The sequence below is a fragment of the Rhinoderma darwinii genome, chromosome 3 (genome assembly GCF_050947455.1).
Source record: "Rhinoderma darwinii isolate aRhiDar2 chromosome 3, aRhiDar2.hap1, whole genome shotgun sequence".
In the NCBI taxonomy this organism is placed as follows: Eukaryota; Metazoa; Chordata; class Amphibia; order Anura; family Rhinodermatidae; genus Rhinoderma; species Rhinoderma darwinii.
Genome location: NC_134689.1, coordinates 69,484,969 through 69,509,308, shown reverse-complemented (window position 1 = coordinate 69,509,308; position 24,340 = coordinate 69,484,969). Strand labels below are relative to the sequence as shown.

General features: G+C 43.7%; 1 protein-coding gene across 11 annotated transcripts in view; it reads left to right on the top strand.

Moving 5' to 3' along the window:
- KCNIP1 (potassium voltage-gated channel interacting protein 1) overlaps nt 1–24,340 on the top strand; it is a 1,275,893-nt gene that overhangs the window by 416,709 nt on the left and 834,844 nt on the right. For all 11 annotated transcript variants that reach the window (XM_075856391.1, XM_075856388.1, XM_075856387.1 and 8 more), the window contains one exon: nt 22,811–22,881. In XM_075856391.1, the coding sequence (XP_075712506.1) occupies nt 22,811–22,881 (71 nt within the window). The remainder of the gene's footprint in view (nt 1–22,810; nt 22,882–24,340) is intronic.

Genomic DNA, 24,340 nt, shown 5'->3' with positions numbered 1-24,340 from the left:
TTAGCAAGAATAAATCTTGCTAAAAAGTCAGTTGCGTCCTATAGTCCGCAGTCAAGGGACCCGTGACTGCTTCAATACTTAACCCCTTCCCGACCCAGGAGCGGGTGGGGTGGTGTATGAAGCGGGCTCACGCTCTGAGCCTGCTCCATACACTGCAGGTGTCAGCTGTGTTTTACAGCGGACACGCTGCTCTTACGGCCAGGAACACCTATTTCGCTGTTCCTGGCAGTTTAAAGGGGTTGTGACATAAAACACATGTATCCCCTATCCACAGGGACCGAAAGTCACCAAAAGCGCTGCATGAGAAGCTTTGACTTCCGCGTTCTGTGTCCGGCAGCTTCATAGAGGTCAATGGGATTCTTTTGTGCATGCGCGAGCGGCTCTCAATTGATATCTATGGAGCTGCGGAACAGATAAGCCGGACACAGAAGCTGGAAGTCCAGGCTTCTCATGTAGCACTTTTGGTGACTTTCGGTCCCCTGTTCTCCTTATCGCTGGGGGTCCCAGCGGTCAGACCCCCAGCGATCTCACATGTAGCCCCTATCTCTAGCACGGGGCCCCCTAAACCCCATTCTAGCTTTCTGTTTTCTCCCGGCCACTTGATTGCATGTGGAGTTACGGAAACAGCGTAACTCGCATGCTACGCTGCTTCCATAACTGCCATTCACTACTAAACAGCAAAATAGTTTTTTGGTCACCTTAGCGCTTAAAAAATTAAACAAAAAAAAAAGTGATCAAAAAAATCGTATGTACCAAAAAATGGTGCCAATAAAACTACAACTTGTCCCGCAAAAAATATACCCTCACACTGCTCAATCAATGAAAAAAAATGTAAAAAAATTTTTCGGCTCTCAGAATGTGGTGAAATAGAAAAAATGATTTTTTTTTATTTTATTGTAATAAAACAGATATACAATAGAAACAAGAAAAAAACATAGTAAGCAAATAATAGACAAATAATAAACAAATAAACAAATAAAGTACATGTGTGTTCGAGCAATATAATAATACTTGCATAAAAAACAAAAATCTGTATAGACGGCCAATCCAGAATCAAATTATAGACATCACATTATATCAAATTAGATTACATTTTGTTGCACAGGAAGAGTCTCTGCAAAAGAAGCAATCCAAAAGAGACAAATTGGAACAAAAAGGAAATTTACGAGAACTGTCTATATTGTTTCCAAGGCAACCATACTTAAAAAGTATCCCTAGAATAGCTTTCCCAATGAGAAATTTCTTCAAACCTATAAATTTGATCTACTTTCGCTATCCAATGTGCTATTGAAGGCATTTCAGCAGACAGCCAATACGAGGGAATCAATAATCTAGCAGCAACTAGCAAAATCTGAAACAATTCAGATGGGAGAATCCGAGTTTTAGTGGGAGTGATTAGCAACAGAGCTAAATCTGGGGGAAGCTAATATAGTAGTACCACATATAACGTTACAATAGTTAAAGATATCATCCCTCCATTTTCGAATTACGTCACAAGACCACCAGATGGGAAAAAAGGTTCCTTTATCAGTATTACAACGCAAGCAGGTATCCGAATGTGTCGGTGTATATATGGAGGTTACGTCAGGCGTTTTGTACAAACGGGATATGATTTTATAACCATTCTCCTGTATGCGGACACATCTGGACAAGGTAGGTGGAACTAACAGCACTTTATTTAGTTCAGTATCAGAGACGGATCTATTGAGATCACTCTCCCACAGTCTAACAAAATACGGAGCCGGTGATGGAGCGAACGATATGAGCCTTTTATATAACAATGAAATAGGTTTGACGACTGGTGACGTCTGGGACAAAAGTCTATCAAACCAAAGTAAAGGTCGTTTATTTGCAAAGTCCCGGCCTAGAGACCCAATTTTAAGTTTAAGAAAGGAGAGCAGGGGAGAGCGGTGATTGGGAATACCCAGCATAGAAGACAGGAAAATAACATCTCTTACACCACCTAAATCATCAAATAGCTGAGTCAACAGACGGCAAGAGGAGGTAACTGCACTAGGAATGCTTTCTTTTAAGGCCCCCTGGGCGAGACCCAATATGTCTTTAACTTGCAACAAAGGGGAGGGAACTGAACAACTGTCTGAACCTAATAAGAAAGAATGCCAAACCTTTAACGTTGCTAAAGTAAGTGGATTATATAATTTGGCTTCCTTTATAGATTCCTTATTATATAGTACCAATGTACGAAGAGTTAAATTCCCAAAAATCTGTGTAAATAGTAAACGTAAATTATTAAATGTATAGTCCTGCCTAGAAACACGTTAAAAGTAGTTTTATTCGTATTCGTATTAAAAATTGGGCACTAAATGCCAAAAGTACCGAGTGTAGGCGTAGGCACAAAGATCCACGGTCCCTGATAAAATGTCAGGAAACAGTTGATATTGAAAACCTTTCAATCGATATGACACAGGACAGGGGTAGTAATAGTACTCCTCAACCACTTGCCATAGCGATGCAAAAGTAAACAAGCCTCCTTGGAATGTCCTGTATGCACATAGAAACAAATGTGCCACACTCTGGACATGCACAGGGGACCTAAGCAAATGTAGATGTGGTCTGGTTACCACAGTAAAGCAACGTCCCAACGCGTTTCTGCAGCCCTGTAACTACAGGGCAGGGTCCTCAGGGGTTAAATTCGCTTATTATTATTAATGAACTGCCGAACAGCACATTTTCTGCTGTTTGTTTTGTATTCTCCGGCGTGCACTGAGACACTGATAACTGGTCTAACACGCGCTGGAGAAACTCGAGTACCTTATACGGCTAGCCCCACCTCCTTCAGAGGCGTGATGGAAACCCAGGACCAATCGGTGTGTCATGACGCCCACCGACATAGACCGGCCTCCTAATGACATCACATCCAACCACAACGATGCAGAATGCATCACCAGTTGCTAGGGGAATTCCAGGTGGTCTCATATATACATTGCTGCAGCAACAGAGTAAGTGTCACAGTGTGACAGAGGAAAGTTACAGCTCATGTATAGACAAGGGAACTCAATTGGAACCTGTAGGAGAAAACACTACCAGTTATCCATAAAGAAGTTCCCCACAGCCCAACACTTGCAAGAGAGAATGTCCCCTAATGACTTCACAGCCAATCACAACGATGCAGAATGCATCACCAGTTGCTAGGGGAAAGTGTGGCAGAGGAAAGTAACAGCTCATGTATAGACAAGGAAACTAAATTGGAACCTGTAGGAGATAACACTACCAGGTATCCATAATAAAGTTCCCCACAGCCTAACACTTGCAAGAGAGAATGCATAATAGATGGATAGGAGAGACTAACAGATACTCAAGGTCAGACTAGATACATCCATGTCACGCCTAAAAAGAGATAAATTGTTAGTGCTAAGGAGTATCTAGATATTCCTATTAGGCCTCATTCACACGACAGGGTCCGAGTGTCGACCGGGAAAATCGGCAGTTTTTGGACGATTTTCCCAGCCGCTTTGCATCCGGTTTGCATCCGTTCCGATTCCGTTCCGGGCCGAGTTGCCGTTTTTTACTGGCCGATTTAGACCTGATTTGCATCCGTTTTTTTCCCTGTCCGTTTTAAAATCGGATGAATTTCATTTTAATTTTTTGCCACACACAGCCCTTTGTAGATAATGCCACAGCCCCCCTGGTAGGTAATGCCACCCTGCCCCCTGTAGGTAATGCCACCCAGCCCCCTGTTGGTGATGCCACACAGCCCCTGTAGGTGATGCCACACGGCCCCCTGCAGGCGATGCCACCCTGTCCCCTGTAGGCGATGCCACCCAGCCACCTGTAGGCGATGCCACCCAGCCCCCTGTAGGAATGCCACCCTGTCCCCTGTAGGTAATGCCACCCAGCTCCCTGTAGGTAATGCCACCCAGCCCCCTGTAGGTAATGCAACCCAGCCCCCTGTAGGTAATGCCACCCAGTCCCCTGTAGGTAATGCCACCAAGTCCCCTGTCGGTAATGCCACCAAGTCCCCTGTAGGCGATGCCACCCTGCCCCCTGTAGGCAATGCCACACAGCCCCCTGCAGGTGATGCCACACAGCCCCCTGTAGGCGATGCCACCCTGCCCCCTGTAGGTGATGCCACACTGCCCCCTGTAGGCGATGCCACCCTGACCCCTGTAGGCGATGCCATACAGCCCCCGGCAAGCGATGCCACACAGCCCCCTGTAGGCGTTGCCACCCTGCCCCCTGTAGGCGATGCCACCCACCCTGCCCCCTGTAGGTGATGCCATCCTGCAGGCGATGCCACCCTGCCCCCTGCAGGCGATGCCACCCTGCCCCTGTAGGCGATGCCACCCTGCCCCCTGTAGGCGATGCCACCCTGCCCCCTGTAGGTGATGCCACCATGTCCCCTGTAGGTGATGCCACATAGGCCCCTGTAGGTTGCACCCATCCCCCCCTTTCCAGGAGAAGTAACTGACTTCAATATCCATATATGGACAGTGTAGTCACTGACTTCTCCTGAAGAGGAATTCCCTGCCACAGGTCGGGAATTCCGCTTCAGAAGTGAGTGATGTCACTGTGTCCATATATGGACAGTGTAGTCACTCACTTCTCCTGTAGCGGAATCCTCGGCCATAGAGTCGGGGATTCCGCTGCAGAAGTGAGTGACTTCGCTGTGTCCATATATGGACAGTGTAGTCACTCACTTCTCCTGTAGCGGCACCCCCGGCCATAGAGTCGGGGATTCCGCTGCAGAAGTGAGTGACATCGCTGTGTCCATATATGGACAGTGTAGTCACGCACTTCTCCTGTAGCGGAATCCCCGGCCATAGAGTCGGGGATTCCGCTGCAGAAGTGAGTGACTTCGCTGTGTCCATATATGGACAGTGTAGTCACTCACTTCTCCTGTAGCGGCATCCCCGGCCATAGAGTCGGGGATTCCGTTGCAGAAGTTAGTGACATCGCTGTGTCCATATATGGACAGTGTAGTCACGCACTTCTCCTGTAGCGGCATCCCCGGCCATAGAGTCGGGGATTCCGCTGCAGAAGTGAGTGACTTTGCTGTGTCCATATATGGACAGTGTAGTCACTCACTTCTGTAGCGGAATCCCCAATCCCCGGCCGAGGATTGGAGATTCCGACTCCTAGAGGGAGCAAAAAAAGACCCTCCTCCTCCTCACATGCACTCTGCACTGTGAGGAGGAGGAGAGAGAGTGCGCGAGCGACGGTAGACCCGGCCATCACTCGGGACACATTCCGGTGATGGCCGGTTTTCCCGGCCGTCAAAAAAATCGGTCATGTGAATAGCCCCATTAGGGGTCTATTATTCCTAATGCAGCCGGGTGTTGGCCGATTTCTGAACAGGAAACCCTGTCGTGTGAATCCCGCCTTAGGATATATAGTCAGTCAGGGTAAAAAGTAGTAGAACACAGGGTATACAGGAGACTCCACTGCATATCGTTGAATAAAAATTAATAAATTATTAATTTAGTGCAGGTAACAACCGGAGCCAGCACCAGGTACATACTCAGATGGAAGAATAGAACAATGCAATTCCATTAGGATATGCAGTGTGCGGGACTACAGAAACAGAAGAAAGGATAGATGCTCATTAAGTCCTAGTGGACCAACCGTTTTCATCCTAAAAATCCACTGTGCATCCTTCTGTAAAATTCTCTTGTCCTAACACCCCCTCGTACCGGTGGCTCAATGTGTTCCATCCCCTGAAATTTAAGGACCCTAGGGTCACCCGAATGACATTCCCACACATGTCTAGAGACTGATGTGTCTTCCTTTCTATTTATATCACAGATGTGTTACCGGATCCTTCATCTGAACTCTTGTCTGGTTTTGCCAACATACTGTATATCACAGGTGCAGGTTATCAGATAAACAACTCCCTTTTTTAAACAGTTGATAAAAGATCTAGTATCAAACACTTCACCTGTGGTTGAACTCTTAAAGGAACAGTGTCATCACAAATTATTTTTTTATATGTTAAAGATGTTAGTGCTTTATTAAAAACGTTTATATTCATTTGTGTGTTTGTGTTTTACTTTTTCTTATTTTTACACTTTTTCTTCCCTATGGGGGCTGCCATTTTTTTTCCATTTCTGTCTGTGTCGATTAACGACACATACAGACATGGAATACGGCAGCCACAGTCCCATAGGGACTGCGAACGGCTCCCGTCCCATTGACTTCCGTGTACGGCGTCTGTGTGGGAACTGCGCATGCGCCGCTCCCACACAGTCCAATTCGAAATTGGCGCCGTCCGGCGCCATTTTCCTGTGGACCGGAAGTCGCGGCCGGACAGTAATATTACTACTTCCGGTCGCGGCTTCCTGATTTCTGCACTTGGACCAGCGGCAGCAAACGGAGCGGACGGGCCGGAGGGAGCCGCGGCGGCAGGAGCAGGTAAGAGATTTCAATGTATGTTCGTGTTTGTGTGTGTTTACTACTGTATGTAAACCTACTACACTGTGTGTTAGCTCAAAAAATGGCGACACACAGTGTAGGAGGTTACACCGTTCAAACCCCTCGTTTATCCCGGCACTAGCCAGGATAAAGGAGGGGGGATGCTGAGAGCTCACTAGAGCGAGGGCTTTTAACCCTATGTTGCACTGCTGCAATTTTGGGAATAGCTCCATCTAGTGACCAAAAATGGGTAGTATTATAAATTTAGAATTAATTTATAATATTTCCTGACTCGTGAAAAAAATAAAAAAAATTTGAACAATGTTTAATCACCCACACACTAAATGTTTAATTTTTTAAAAAAAAAACATGTTTTTCTGGCAACACATTCCCTTTAAAGGTTCGGATGTTCAAAATGGAATTGCATGCTTTGCATCTCCCACATCTGAAAGTGCCTTTCAGGCTTGATGATAACCAAGTACTGTTTTTTGTCTCAAGATGACTATGCACCAATCTGTCCTTGATATTACGACCCCGTTTAAAAGTAATAAGCGGTCTGTCACCAACCAGGCTTCCTACATCTGGATCGGATTTAAGGATATCCCAATAGAGAGTGAAAATCCTCCTGACATCCCGATGGGCAGCATCATAGGTCCCTATCACTCTCATAGTGTCCTCTTGTGCAGTGTTTATTTTAGGGTTCAATAGAGAGTCCCTATTTGCACCCAGCGCATGTTGGTATGCTGTCCTCAGTACATGACTAGGGTATCCTCTCCGTTCGAATCTATTCCTCAGTCCACTCGCCAAGGTCTTAAAATCAGAAATTGTGGTGCAATTCCGTCTAGCCCTAATGTACTGCCCTTTTGGTATACCAGTTTTGAGAGGGACAGGATGCCAACTATCCTATCTCAAAAGGTTGTTGGTTGCAGTATCCTTTCTGAACATTTCAGTACGTATGTAACCCAAGTCTGTTTTCACAATCCTAACATCAAGAAAGGTAATATTCTTCTCCCGAATTTCTGACGTGAAAAACAAACCCACCTCATTGATGTTCAAGACTGCAACAAACTCGTTGAATTCAGTTATTGTTTCAGACCACAGGATCAGAATGTCATCAATAAATCTCAGCCATAGCTCAATATGGGACGTGTACTTCTCCATAACATCACTGAACACAAATTCCTTCTCCCACCAGCCCATATAGAGATTGGCATAGGTGGGAGCACATGGCCACTCCTCTGAGCTGATGGAAAAACATACGTTCAAAGAGAAAAAAATTGTGTTCCAGCACAAATCTCAGTAATTTCAAAATCAATTGGTTGTGGGCATGAAATTGGATACCCCTGTCCTGGAGAAAGTATTCCACCGCTTGACAACCCAAGATATGCGGGATGGAGCTGTAGAGGGCTTCCACATCCAGACTCGCAAGGTGCACTTTGGTTTCAACCCTAATGCCCTCCAATTTTCTCAGTAGAGAGAGGTTCGCCAGTGACAGTAATCGAGGCAGCAGTATATCTCTAAATGAGGAGTAGTCGATAACAGGTAGGCCGTCTGGACCAGGACATTTATCTGGGGGAGTTTGTTTAAAGGCAGTTTCCAGTTCTATCAAAGTGAATGGTTGAATAAGCCGCTCACTATGGGAGGGAGAAATTAGTGGGAGAGATAAGGAATCTAAAAATTTAGAAGTGAGAGAAAGTCTGTCAGCCATAGGGTAAGAGGAACCAGCCTTTGTTAAATTATACAGATTTTTATAGTATGAACGAAATTGTTCAGCAATTGAGGCAGAGGAGTAAACATAAGCATCCTTTGTGTCTTTCAGCATATGTACATAGTTAAGAGTTTGTCTTTGTTTAAATCTTTTGGACATAAATTTAGAAGTTTATTACCATGTGCATAAAATTTATGTCTAGAATGCATAAAGGACTTGGCTGAGGACAAGTTTAGTTTATTCGACAGTTGAGTTTGCAAGGAAATCAACTCATAAGCATGTTGTAAGGCGATAGATACTTTATTTAACCTCTCCACATTTTGAATTTTAATTAAAAGGTCATCAACACATTTGGTCCTTTCCTTCTGCAGATGGGAACAATAACTAATAAATTGACCACGGATAAACGCCTTATGACCGTCCCAAACTACTTCAGGGGAGACTTCCGGGATCTCATTAATTTGAAAAAAGTCAGTCAACTTAGATTTAAAATCAACTTTGACAGTCGTAGAACCAAGTATAGAGTCATTCAGCCTCCATGTAAATGAATGTTTATGCATATTTGGGAAATGTAAAGTTAGAAAAATAGGGGCATGATCGGAGTGCAATTGCGAACCTATCTCTACTTGGGAACAATATTTCAAAAATAATCTTACCTGTGATAGGAAGAATGTAAAGAGGAATAGAAAGTGTAATCCAACTGAGATGGATTTAGGCATCTCCAAACATCGATTAACCCATAATATATTAGTAGAGATTTAAATCTACACAGTGCTTTAACCGACAAAGTAGACTTCTTGGCGGAGGAGTCAACTAGTGGATCAATAGATAGATTGAAATCTCCACCAATAAGAACCATACCCTCTGAAAATAAATCCAACAAAGCAAACGTGGAAATCAGACAGGCAATTTGACCAGAGTTCGGGGCATAAAGGTTTGCAAAGGTAAACGTCTGATTACCCACAGTGCCTTTCAAAAATAAATATCTGCCTTCTACATCATGGAGATTAGATAAATATTTAAAGGGATAGTTGCGGCGGAAGCCTATGGTCACACCCCTAGAAGCTGAATGTGGAAGCCCACAGTGGTGCCAGACAGGGAAATTTGAGAAGGATATATTAGGGAAATGATTAATTTTATAATGTGTTTCCTGCAGCATAATGACATCGCAGGAGGCTTTTTTAAGAAATGAAAAAATCTGACATCTCTTAGAGGGGGAGTTAAATCCCCTGACATTATAAGAAACTACCTTTAAAGAAGCCATGTGAAAGCGTTACCAGAAAATCCAAAAAAGCGAGCACAGCTCCTGTGTCCACTTCGTCTAAATGACGGGTCTGGTACGTCGGAATGCGGTAATTACTTGTAATGCCAACGTACCAGACCCGTCATATTTGCGGCAAGCAGTTAATTAAGTCTCTAATGTAGTAGAGGTTTAATGTGTCTTTCTTCTTATTAAGCGCAGTGACTCCACCTGAGTCTTGATAGGCGCTTGTGAGGTATATAGAAGGGCTGGTCTATTCTGTCAAGGGTCAGGAAACCCCCGCCCTGCTTGATACACGGTTGCTACACTATGAAGTTATATACTAGTAGAGAAAGGTAACATGGAACCAGGATACTATTTAATATTTAGATTTTGGATTAGGTAAAGTTACAACTTGGATGTGAGTAACCAAACAAAGGTAAAGGAATATAGCATTAACACAAATGTGGTAGTATACAATTCTCTCCCCCTGACAATGGGATACAACCACCTAGGACATCCAAATAGGAGTAATGGTAACAATTGTACAAAATACTAATAGTGTGGCCACATTAATATAATAAACTCTGATGGATGACTCTGCTTATTCTCACATACACAGCCACCACATACTTTCTACCAATCTACTTACCGTATATTTCAGACTATAAGACGCAGTTTTTAGCAAGAATAAATCTTGCTAAAAAGTCAGTTGCGTCCTATAGTCCGCAGTCAAGGGACCCGTGACTGCTTCAATACTTAACCCCTTCCCGACCCAGGAGCGGGTGGGGTGGTGTATGAAGCGGGCTCACGCTCTGAGCCTGCTCCATACACTGCAGGTGTCAGCTGTGTTTTACAGCGGACACGCTGCTCTTACGGCCAGGAACACCTATTTCGCTGTTCCTGGCAGTTTAAAGGGGTTGTGACATAAAACACATGTATCCCCTATCCACAGGGACCGAAAGTCACCAAAAGCGCTGCATGAGAAGCTTTGACTTCCGCGTTCTGTGTCCGGCAGCTTCATAGAGGTCAATGGGATTCTTTTGTGCATGCGCGAGCGGCTCTCAATTGATATCTATGGAGCTGCGGAACAGATAAGCCGGACACAGAAGCTGGAAGTCCAGGCTTCTCATGTAGCACTTTTGGTGACTTTCGGTCCCCTGTTCTCCTTATCGCTGGGGGTCCCAGCGGTCAGACCCCCAGCGATCTCACATGTAGCCCCTATCTCTAGCACGGGGCCCCCTAAACCCCATTCTAGCTTTCTGTTTTCTCCCGGCCACTTGATTGCATGTGGAGTTACGGAAACAGCGTAACTCGCATGCTACGCTGCTTCCATAACTGCCATTCACTACTAAACAGCAAAATAGTTTTTTGGTCACCTTAGCGCTTAAAAAATTAAACAAAAAAAAAAGTGATCAAAAAAATCGTATGTACCAAAAAATGGTGCCAATAAAACTACAACTTGTCCCGCAAAAAATATACCCTCACACTGCTCAATCAATGAAAAAAAATGTAAAAAATTTTTTCGGCTCTCAGAATGTGGTGAAATAGAAAAAATGATTTTTTTTTATTTTATTGTAATAAAACAGATATACAATAGAAACAAGAAAAAAACATAGTAAGCAAATAATAGACAAATAATAAACAAATAAACAAATAAAGTACATGTGTGTTCGAGTAATATAATAATACTTGCATAAAAAACAAAAATCTGTATAGACGGCCAATCCAGAATCAAATTATAGACATCACATTATATCAAATTAGATTACATTTTGTTGCACAGGAAGAGTCTCTGCAAAAGAAGCAATCCAAAAGAGACAAATTGGAACAAAAAGGAAATTTACGAGAACTGTCTATATTGTTTCCAAGGCAACCATACTTAAAAAGTATCCCTAGAATAGCTTTCCCAATGAGAAATTTCTTCAAACCTATAAATTTGATCTACTTTCGCTATCCAATGTGCTATTGAAGGCATTTCAGCAGACAGCCAATACGAGGGAATCAATAATCTAGCAGCAACTAGCAAAATCTGAAACAATTCAGATGGGAGAATCCGAGTTTTAGTGGGAGTGATTAGCAACAGAGCTAAATCTGGGGGAAGCTAATATAGTAGTACCACATATAACGTTACAATAGTTAAAGATATCATCCCTCCATTTTCGAATTACGTCACAAGACCACCAGATGGGAAAAAAGGTTCCTTTAGCAGTATTACAACGCAAGCAGGTATCCGAATGTGTCGGTGTATATATGGAGGTTACGTCAGGCGTTTTGTACAAACGGGATATGATTTTATAACCATTCTCCTGTATGCGGACACATCTGGACAAGGTAGGTGGAACTAACAGCACTTTATTTAGTTCAGTATCAGAGACGGATCTATTGAGATCACTCTCCCACAGTCTAACAAAATACGGAGCCGGTGATGGAGCGAACGATATGAGCCTTTTATATAACAATGAAATAGGTTTGACGACTGGTGACGTCTGGGACAAAAGTCTATCAAACCAAAGTAAAGGTCGTTTATTTGCAAAGTCCCGGCCTAGAGACCCAATTTTAAGTTTAAGAAAGGAGAGCAGGGGAGAGCGGTGATTGGGAATACCCAGCATAGAAGACAGGAAAATAACATCTCTTACACCATCTAAATCATCAAATAGCTGAGTCAACAGACGGCAAGAGGAGGTAACTGCACTAGGAATGCTTTCTTTTAAGGCCCCCTGGGCGAGACCCAATATGTCTTTAACTTGCAACAAAGGGGAGGGAACTGAACAACTGTCTGAACCTAATAAGAAAGAATGCCAAACCTTTAACGTTGCTAAAGTAAGTGGATTATATAATTTGGCTTCCTTTATAGATTCCTTATTATATAGTACCAATGTACGAAGAGTTAAATTCCCAAAAATCTGTGTAAATAGTAAACGTAAATTATTAAATGTATAGTCCTGCCTAGAAACACGTTAAAAGTAGTTTTATTCGTATTCGTATTAAAAATTGGGCACTAAATGCCAAAAGTACCGAGTGTAGGCGTAGGCACAAAGATCCACGGTCCCTGATAAAATGTCAGGAAACAGTTGATATTGAAAACCTTTCAATCGATATGACACAGGACAGGGGTAGTAATAGTACTCCTCAACCACTTGCCATAGCGATGCAAAAGTAAACAAGCCTCCTTGGAATGTCCTGTATGCACATAGAAACAAATGTGCCACACTCTGGACATGCACAGGGGACCTAAGCAAATGTAGATGTGGTCTGGTTACCACAGTAAAGCAACGTCCCAACGCGTTTCTGCAGCCCTGTAACTACAGGGCAGGGTCCTCAGGGGTTAAATTCGCTTATTATTATTAATGAACTGCCGAACAGCACATTTTCTGCTGTTTGTTTTGTATTCTCCGGCGTGCACTGAGACACTGATAACTGGTCTAACACGCGCTGGAGAAACTCGAGTACCTTATACGGCTAGCCCCACCTCCTTCAGAGGCGTGATGGAAACCCAGGACCAATCGGTGTGTCATGACGCCCACCGACATAGACCGGCCTCCTAATGACATCACATCCAACCACAACGATGCAGAATGCATCACCAGTTGCTAGGGGAATTCCAGGTGGTCTCATATATACATTGCTGCAGCAACAGAGTAAGTGTCACAGTGTGACAGAGGAAAGTTACAGCTCATGTATAGACAAGGGAACTCAATTGGAACCTGTAGGAGAAAACACTACCAGTTATCCATAAAGAAGTTCCCCACAGCCCAACACTTGCAAGAGAGAATGTCCCCTAATGACTTCACAGCCAATCACAACGATGCAGAATGCATCACCAGTTGCTAGGGGAAAGTGTGGCAGAGGAAAGTAACAGCTCATGTATAGACAAGGAAACTAAATTGGAACCTGTAGGAGATAACACTACCAGGTATCCATAATAAAGTTCCCCACAGCCTAACACTTGCAAGAGAGAATGCATAATAGATGGATAGGAGAGACTAACAGATACTCAAGGTCAGACTAGATACATCCATGTCACGCCTAAAAAGAGATAAATTGTTAGTGCTAAGGAGTATCTAGATATTCCTATTAGGCCTCATTCACACGACAGGGTCCGAGTGTCGACCGGGAAAATCGGCAGTTTTTGGACGATTTTCCCAGCCGCTTTGCATCCGGTTTGCATCCGTTCCGATTCCGTTCCGGGCCGAGTTGCCGTTTTTTACTGGCCGATTTAGACCTGATTTGCATCCGTTTTTTTCCCTGTCCGTTTTAAAATCGGATGAATTTCATTTTAATTTTTTGCCACACACAGCCCTTTGTAGATAATGCCACAGCCCCCCTGGTAGGTAATGCCACCCTGCCCCCTGTAGGTAATGCCACCCAGCCCCCTGTTGGTGATGCCACACAGCCCCTGTAGGTGATGCCACACGGCCCCCTGCAGGCGATGCCACCCTGTCCCCTGTAGGCGATGCCACCCAGCCACCTGTAGGCGATGCCACCCAGCCCCCTGTAGGAATGCCACCCTGTCCCCTGTAGGTAATGCCACCCAGCTCCCTGTAGGTAATGCCACCCAGCCCCCTGTAGGTAATGCAACCCAGCCCCCTGTAGGTAATGCCACCCAGTCCCCTGTAGGTAATGCCACCAAGTCCCCTGTCGGTAATGCCACCAAGTCCCCTGTAGGCGATGCCACCCTGCCCCCTGTAGGCAATGCCACACAGCCCCCTGCAGGTGATGCCACACAGCCCCCTGTAGGCGATGCCACCCTGCCCCCTGTAGGTGATGCCACACTGCCCCCTGTAGGCGATGCCACCCTGACCCCTGTAGGCGATGCCATACAGCCCCCGGCAAGCGATGCCACACAGCCCCCTGTAGGCGTTGCCACCCTGCCCCCTGTAGGCGATGCCACCCACCCTGCCCCCTGTAGGTGATGCCATCCTGCAGGCGATGCCACCCTGCCCCCTGCAGGCGATGCCACCCTGCCCCTGTAGGCGATGCCACCCTGCCCCCTGTAGGCGATGCCACCCTGCCCCCTGTAGGTGATGCCACCATGTCCCCTGTAGGTGATGCCACATAGGCCCCTGTAGGTTGCACCCATCCCCCCCTTTCCAGGAGAAGTAACTGACTTCAATATCCATATATGGACAGTGTAGTCACTGACTTCTCCTGAAGAGGAATTCCCTGCCACAGGTCGGGAATTCCGCTTCAGAAGTGAGTGATGTCACTGTGTCCATATATGGACAGTGTAGTCACTCACTTCTCCTGTAGCGGAATCCTCGGCCATAGAGTCGGCGGATTCCGCTGCAGAAGTGAGTGACTTCGCTGTGTCCATATATGGACAGTGTAGTCACTCACTTCTCCTGTAGCGGCACCCCCGGCCATAGAGTCGGGGATTCCGCTGCAGAAGTGAGTGACATCGCTGTGTCCATATATGGACAGTGTAGTCACGCACTTCTCCTGTAGCGGAATCCCCGGCCATAGAGTCGGGGATTCCGCTGCAGAAGTGAGTGACTTCGCTGTGTCCATATATGGACAGTGTAGTCACTCACTTCTCCTGTAGCGGCATCCCCGGCCATAGAGTCGGGGATTCCGTTGCAGAAGTTAGTGACATCGCTGTGTCCATATATGGACAGTGTAGTCACGCACTTCTCCTGTAGCGGCATCCCCGGCCATAGAGTCGGGGATTCCGCTGCAGAAGTGAGTGACTTTGCTGTGTCCATATATGGACAGTGTAGTCACTCACTTCTGTAGCGGAATCCCCAATCCCCGGCCGAGGATTGGAGATTCCGACTCCTAGAGGGAGCAAAAAAAGACCCTCCTCCTCCTCACATGCACTCTGCACTGTGAGGAGGAGGAGAGAGAGTGCGCGAGCGACGGTAGACCCGGCCATCACTCGGGACACATTCCGGTGATGGCCGGTTTTCCCGGCCGTCAAAAAAATCGGTCATGTGAATAGCCCCATTAGGGGTCTATTATTCCTAATGCAGCCGGGTGTTGGCCGATTTCTGAACAGGAAACCCTGTCGTGTGAATCCCGCCTTAGGATATATAGTCAGTCAGGGTAAAAAGTAGTAGAACACAGGGTATACAGGAGACTCCACTGCATATCGTTGAATAAAAATTAATAAATTATTAATTTAGTGCAGGTAACAACCGGAGCCAGCACCAGGTACATACTCAGATGGAAGAATAGAACAATGCAATTCCATTAGGATATGCAGTGTGCGGGACTACAGAAACAGAAGAAAGGATAGATGCTCATTAAGTCCTAGTGGACCAACCGTTTTCATCCTAAAAATCCACTGTGCATCCTTCTGTAAAATTCTCTTGTCCTAACACCCCCTCGTACCGGTGGCTCAATGTGTTCCATCCCCTGAAATTTAAGGACCCTAGGGTCACCCGAATGACATTCCCACACATGTCTAGAGACTGATGTGTCTTCCTTTCTATTTATATCACAGATGTGTTACCGGATCCTTCATCTGAACTCTTGTCTGGTTTTGCCAACATACTGTATATCACAGGTGCAGGTTATCAGATAAACAACTCCCTTTTTTAAACAGTTGATAAAAGATCTAGTATCAAACACTTCACCTGTGGTTGAACTCTTAAAGGAACAGTGTCATCACAAATTATTTTTTTATATGTTAAAGATGTTAGTGCTTTATTAAAAACGTTTATATTCATTTGTGTGTTTGTGTTTTACTTTTTCTTATTTTTACACTTTTTCTTCCCTATGGGGGCTGCCATTTTTTTTCCATTTCTGTCTGTGTCGATTAACGACACATACAGACATGGAATACGGCAGCCACAGTCCCATAGGGACTGCGAACGGCTCCCGTCCCATTGACTTCCGTGTACGGCGTCTGTGTGGGAACTGCGCATGCGCCGCTCCCACACAGTCCAATTCGAAATTGGCGCCGTCCGGCGCCATTTTCCTGTGGACCGGAAGTCGCGGCCGGACAGTAATATTACTACTTCCGGTCGCGGCTTCCTGATTTCTGCACTTGGACCAGCGGCAGCAAACGGAGCGGACGGGCCGGAGGGAGCCGCGGCGGCAGGAGCAGGTAAGAGATTTCAATGTATGTTCGTGTTTGTGTGTGTTTACTACTGTATGTAAACCTACTACACTGTGTGTTAGCTCAAAAAATGGCGACACACAGTGTAGGAGGTTACACCGTTCAAACCCCTCGTTTATCCCGGCACTAGCCAGGATAAAGGAGGGGGGATGCTGAGAGCTCACTAGAGCGAGGGCTTTTAACCCTATGTTGCACTGCTGCAATTTTGGGAATAGCTCCATCTAGTGACCAAAAATGGGTAGTATTATAAATTTAGAATTAATTTATAATATTTCCTGACTCGTGAAAAAAATAAAAAAAATTTGAACAATGTTTAATCACCCACACACTAAATGTTTAATTTTTTAAAAAAAAAACATGTTTTTCTGGCAACACATTCCCTTTAAAGGTTCGGATGTTCAAAATGGAATTGCATGCTTTGCATCTCCCACATCTGAAAGTGCCTTTCAGGTTTGATGATAACCAAGTACTGTTTTTTGTCTCAAGATGACTATGCACCAATCTGTCCTTGATATTACGACCCCGTTTAAAAGTAATAAGCGGTCTGTCACCAACCAGGCTTCCTACATCTGGATCGGATTTAAGGATATCCCAATAGAGAGTGAAAATCCTCCTGACATCCCGATGGGCAGCATCATAGGTCCCTATCACTCTCATAGTGTCCTCTTGTGCAGTGTTTATTTTAGGGTTCAATAGAGAGTCCCTATTTGCACCCAGCGCATGTTGGTATGCTGTCCTCAGTACATGACTAGGGTATCCTCTCCGTTCGAATCTATTCCTCAGTCCACTCGCCAAGGTCTTAAAATCAGAAATTGTGGTGCAATTCCGTCTAGCCCTAATGTACTGCCCTTTTGGTATACCAGTTTTGAGAGGGACAGGATGCCAACTATCCTATCTCAAAAGGTTGTTGGTTGCAGTATCCTTTCTGAACATTTCAGTACGTATGTAACCCAAGTCTGTTTTCACAATCCTAACATCAAGAAAGGTAATATTCTTCTCCCGAATTTCTGACGTGAAAAACAAACCCACCTCATTGATGTTCAAGACTGCAACAAACTCGTTGAATTCAGTTATTGTTTCAGACCACAGGATCAGAATGTCATCAATAAATCTCAGCCATAGCTCAATATGGGACGTGTACTTCTCCATAACATCACTGAACACAAATTCCTTCTCCCACCAGCCCATATAGAGATTGGCATAGGTGGGAGCACATGGCCACTCCTCTGAGCTGATGGAAAAACATACGTTCAAAGAGAAAAAAATTGTGTTCCAGCACAAATCTCAGTAATTTCAAAATCAATTGGTTGTGGGCATGAAATTGGATACCCCTGTCCTGGAGAAAGTATTCCACCGCTTGACAACCCAAGATATGCGGGATGGAGCTGTAGAGGGCTTCCACATCCAGACTCGCAAGGTGCACTTTGGTTTCAACCCTAATGCCCTCCAATTTTCTCAGTAGAGAGAGGTTCGCCAGTGACAGTAATCGAGGCAGCAGTATATCTCTAAATGAGGAGTAGTCGATAACAGGTAGGCCGTCTGGACCAGGACATTTATCTGGGGGAGTTTGTTTAAAGGCAGTTTCCAGTTCTATCAAAGTGAATGGTTGAATAAGCCGCTCACTATGGGAGGGAGAAATTAGTGGGAGAGATAAGGAATCTAAAAATTTAGAAGTGAGAGAAAGTCTGTCAGCCATAGGGTAAGAGGAACCAGCCTTTGTTAAATTATACAGATTTTTATAGTATGAACGAAATTGTTCAGCAATTGAGGCAGAGGAGTAAACATAAGCATCCTTTGTGTCTTTCAGCATATGTACATAGTTAAGAGTTTGTCTTTGTTTAAATCTTTTGGACATAAATTTAAAAGTTTATTACCATGTGCATAAAATTTATGTCTAGAATGCATAAAGGACTTGGCTGAGGACAAGTTTAGTTTATTCGACAGTTGAGTTTGCAAGGAAATCAACTCATAAGCATGTTGTAAGGCGATAGATACTTTATTTAACCTCTCCACATTTTGAATTTTAATTAAAAGGTCATCAACACATTTGGTCCTTTCCTTCTGCAGATGGGAACAATAACTAATAAATTGACCACGGATAAACGCCTTATGACCGTCCCAAACTACTTCAGGGGAGACTTCCGGGATCTCATTAATTTGAAAAAAGTCAGTCAACTTAGATTTAAAATCAACTTTGACAGTCGTAGAACCAAGTATAGAGTCATTCAGCCTCCATGTAAATGAATGTTTATGCATATTTGGGAAATGTAAAGTTAGAAAAATAGGGGCATGATCGGAGTGCAATTGCGAACCTATCTCTACTTGGGAACAATATTTCAAAAATAATCTTACCTGTGATAGGAAGAATGTAAAGAGGAATAGAAAGTGTAATCCAACTGAGATGGATTTAGGCATCTCCAAACATCGATTAACCCATAATATATTAGTAGAGATTTAAATCTACACAGTGCTTTAACCGACAAAGTAGACTTCTTGGCGGAGGAGTCAACTAGTGGATCAATAGATAGATTGAAATCTCCACCAATAAGAACCATACCCTCTGAAAATAAATCCAACAAAGCAAACGTGGAAATCAGACAGGCAATTTGACCAGAGTTCGGGGCATAAAGGTTTGCAAAGGTAAACGTCTGATTACCCACAGTGCCTTTCAAAAATAAATATCTGCCTTCTACATCATGGAGATTAGATAAATATTTAAAGGGATAGTTGCGGCGGAAGCCTATGGTCACACCCCTAGAAGCTGAATGTGGAAGCCCACAGTGGTGCCAGACAGGGAAATTTGAGAAGGATATATTAGGGAAATGATTAATTTTATAATGTGTTTCCTGCAGCATAATGACATCGCAGGAGGCTTTTTTAAGAAATGAAAAAATCTGACATCTCTTAGAGGGGGAGTTAAATCCCCTGACATTATAAGAAACTACCTTTAAAGAAGCCATGTGAAAGCGTTACCAGAAAATCCAAAAAAGAAGAAGTGCACATGTACAAAGAACATAGAAACATGTCTAAAAAATATGACATACAACAATGTAACAAGTAACAGTAGAGCAGCGCATATTCCATCATATAGTCGTATGAAAGTTGCATCCATGTCCATGGATTTGACAATATGTAAATCAGCAATACAAATGAAAAACATTAGAGTGTAGAACATTACAATGTAGGGGGGTAATAGCCATTAAAGATTCCGAACCCACAAATTGAGAGCTCTCTAATGGCAGTATGAAGACAGTTAAATAGAATAACTAGCATATGTAGGGAAAAAGTGAAAATAGAAGATTAAGACAATATAAGGCCTCATGCACACGACCGTAGCCGTGTGCACGGCCGTGATTTTCGGGTCGGCCGGCTGCGGACTGTCAGCGGACTGTCAGCCGCAGGCTGCCCGCAAATCGTGGGACATGCACATGGCCGCGGCCATTGTTTTCAATGAGCCCGGACCGCAGAACCGGGCCGTAATAGGACATGCCCGTTCTTTCTGCGGTCCGGGCTCCCGGGCCGTGCACAGACCGCCAAAACTACGGTCGTGTGCACGGCCCCATAGAGAAGAATGGGGCCGCAATTATCCCGTGGATTTTCGTGGGAATTGCGGCCGCAAAAACACGGTCGTGTGCATGAGGCCTTACATCACATTATGCCAAGTGAATGAGAAAATAAATTTCCCATAGAGAGTATGCATACAAAAAACTGACGATCAAGAGCCGATCTTTGCCAGGAAAGAGAAAGATATAGAAAATCGACAGTTCAGTCATTATCAGCCACCAATCTCCTCGGAGTCATACGACCTGACTTTTTCCTATGCCTTGGCGCTTTGAAAGTAGGATTTTGTCTCCACGGAGTAGCCTGAGTGACCGGAGGGAGATAAGCAAGATCTGTGACGAGGTCCCAATCTTCAATTTGTAATTGATCAGTTCCTAGGCAATCGTAGACCTCTGAAAGATCTCCTACTGAAGAGATGGTTTATCTGCGTCCCTCAACCGAGAAAGATAGTCCAAAAGGAAAAGTCCATCTATACAAAATTGTTCTTGCTCTTAGGAGATCCGTTAGTGGTTTAAGCTTCCGCCGCTTCTGCAGGGTAACAGCAGTTAAATCTTGGTAAATGGAGATCACTGTGTCTTTAAATAATAATGGAGCAGCTTCCCTGGATTTAAAGAGTATTTTATCTTTCACTTTAAAGTTAAGGTATCTGCATATTATATCCCTAGGAGGATCATTCGCTTTAGGTTTCGGGCGTAAAGCCCTGTGAGCTCTTTCAATAACTATGTCGTCATCTGAATAAACATCTCCCAAAATGGAGCAGGATATCGACAAAATGGTGTCTGGAATGTCCGCAGAAGTCACTGATTCAGGAATACCACGGAAATGTAAGTTATTTCTGCGGCTCCGATTCTCTTGATCCTCTAGGGATCTAAAAATAGTATTGAATGTGAGTTGGCAAGAGGAGAAACTTTGCACAGTTGCTGCGTTGAAATCTAAAATGGCCGCTTGAGTATTTTCCAGGGTCTCTACCCTGTGGACAATTTGCTTAATATCTTGTTTTATCTCTGCTATATCTTTTATAGCTGGTTCCAAAGTTTTTGTAATTACCTGTGTAATGAAGTGTCTTGTCAGGAGTAAATCCTCAGCAGCCGATGTGCCTGCAGCTTCTTCCTCTGCATCAGAGGCCTCTGCACTTGCGTCTCCTTGTTGTCTGCGAGAGGACGGCGCCATCTTGGGACTCCGCGGCGGGAGAGAAGTGGATCTCTTTTTGAAGAATTTCTCCACTTTAGCCTGTGAGGGGATCGGAACAGTGGTCTCCGGTGCTTCCCTCGTCTTACTGCCTCCAATCTTCACCATTGTGAACTTTGTGCCGCTAACGTTAGCCTCTGTGGGTCTCTGGATATGCGGAGCTCAGCGAGACACGTCCATTCAGTCTCAGCATTAGCTCCGCCCCCCGAAAAAATTATTTTTTAACAAATAATATTTTTCCTATTTTCTGTTGTCTAAAACCTGGGTGCGTCTTATGGTCAGGTGCGTCTTATATTCCGAAAAATACGGTATATTCATGTGCACACTGTGAATATATGCAATAAACAATATATTATGCTACACTCTGCCTATCAATATTTTAGGGCCCCATTGCCGCGGATGTTGACAATCTTTAGAAATCGTAGATAATAACAAGGGAAGGATTTGTAATTTGAACATTGGGTAAAGTAGTAGCTATTGATTGAGAAATAAATAGATTCCAGCAGTTGCAAAGTTGTGAGTCTTTATTTATCATGTCCAGAAGTATCACAACCATCAGCAGATTACTATTTACACAACAGATTACTCCCTCTTCTATTGACCTGGAAATCAGGCTTGGTTCAGGCCTCCTGCTGCCTCCAACTATGGGCAGTAGCGAAGTGATAGTTTACAGGAAGAAGAAATAGAAGCACCCTCTTCTGATGACCACCCTAAGATGAGACTCCTCTCAGGAGACCCACTAGTGTTGGTGAAACGTTTCTTCGCTCAGTCCTTCTCATTTCTCTCTCAGGTGACCATCTTTCCAGTCTTGCTGTAGATGTCCATCTCGCCTCTCAAAACAAAAAAAGTTACACATCTAAATGTCAGTTATTTATCTCCCAGGCAGTTGTTTAGCTCCAGCTCACTGCCCCAAAGAGAGTTGGGAAATGTATTTCTGCCAGTACCCTTCAACAATGACTGGCCACAGCAGTGCCTGTTGTAATCCATAAACTTATTATAGGGGTTACATTTATATTTTATAATGGTTACCTATGCTTTTTTTGATTCTACTCTATTCTGGCTTTCAAAAATGAGGGAACTGCTAATGGAGACACAGAGCCCAAAAGACAGTGTGAACATAGCTTATTGGAAATGAAAGTGCACAAGGAAAGAAAATCTAACACTGGCATCATGGCTTCCATTTTTACAGAAGTCATGTATCTATTCGGATTTGATTCTAATGGATCCTAATAGGTCCATCTGGGGCCATCAGGTATCAAGTTATTTTGTTTTTTTACAGAGTGGAATAGTAGCGTATGCGGTGTCAAAGAGCAACACAAACCTGACGGAAGAGTGTCAGCATAGTCTGAAATGTTAGTGTCCCTTTGGGGAAAAAACTGAATTGCTCCTTTCACCAAAATGGAAGGTCCCCAGCCACCACCACTAATGCTATGTTTTCCTGTATCTCTGCCTTCCTAGAGATCCATAGGGGTCTTCCCATAGGTTATACTTTACCACAGCTGCTTATTAAGGTCTAGAATCATGAGCCGCCAGGAAACCTGTGAGGGAAATAACTGTCATATTCAGCTTTTTTCTAGAGGGTTAGTTTAAAACGTATTAATTATTTATATTCTTGTGTATAATAAATATTTTATTTATTGCCTAATAACTTTTATACTTTTTTTGTATTTTCACTCAACAGATGCAAGCATGTATGCACATTATCTATTCAATGCATTTGATGCTGCTCAAAGTGGATCAGTAAAATTTGAGGTAAATATTCGTTTTAGTAAAAAAAAATTACAGAGAAATTTGTAAAATCAATGTTGATGGAGTGAAGACTGAATTTCATGTGTATTTAAGTTATTTGTTTATAATTTCCTAAAGTATTAAGCCCTTAAGGTTTGACCTATAGTATTTTGCGCTTTCAGGTCTGAACTATATTTACATTTTTTCATCGCCACATTCCAAGAGCCATAACTTTTTAACCCCTTAGCGCACCAGGACACACCGGTACGTCCTGCATTGAAGTGCTTTAAGGCACAGGGACGTACCCGCGCGTCCTGGCTAATTTCTGTCACCCTGTCAAAAGACAGCGTTACAGAACTGTGCCGTCAACTGTTTATGACAGTTGATCGACACATTAACACGGCAGGCGACCAATAATAGCGGTCCCCTGACGACGATCGCTGTAATTGGTCAGTCTTCTGTGACTGACCAATTACAGCGCATGACAACAGTAACTGGGCTGTCAGCGTCTGATCTCTTCGGTCCGAGAGTGAAGGTGAAGAGATCAGACGTGCCCAGCGACAGTGTGAATTTTACCTGTCAGATCCAGCGAATATAACCCCACATTAACCCCTCCACTGCCACTGTTTACCTGCTCCCTGCTTCTGCTTCTACTTGTGGGAGCTTCTCTTTTTAAAAAAAATAAATAATAAATTCTAATAATAGAGAGAGAGAGAGAGAGAGGGAGAGAGAGAGAGAGAGACAGAGAGAAAGACAGAGAGAGAGATAGAAATTTCACTGATAGTGAATTTAGGGATAACACAGGTTTAGATTATTAGGGATTAGTTAGATATAATTATATAGGTAGATAGGGATAGTTGGCTAGGAATAGTTAGGGAGGTTTTATAAAAAAAAAATATATATATATATATATATATATATATAAAAAAAAGTTACAAAAAAATTTTTCAAATTATATAGTTCACTGTTACAATACAGTTTATTGTAACAGATAAATTTTACTATAGAGAGATATACACACACTTTGCTGTATCAGTTTTGCACGTGTATATATATATATATATAAAGGGCAGTATGGCAAAGCGATCATATACAGCGGAAGAGGCATACGAAATGCTGTGCTCTGACACTGAATCAGCTAGTGACTGATCTGAATTTATTCTTTCCTCATCTTCCAGCGATGATGAGGAAATTCCTCAGAGTCACGAAGTGGGCCGCCATCAAGTCTACCCTGATAATAGCGAACATTTCTGGGTTCCCCCGTTAATTATACCCCCAAGTTCTAGAATTTAACGCTACTTAAGGGATTCACGTAGACACAGTGGGTCTTGATGATATAAGTTTTTTCAAACTCTTTTTTTAAAATGAGTTTATGAATTTTATTGTTATGCAAACGAACTTATATGCGGAGCAATTTATTGCCGCTAATCCGCAGTCATTTTATGCCAATCCAAACAGGTCACATCCTGTTAATGCAGTGAAA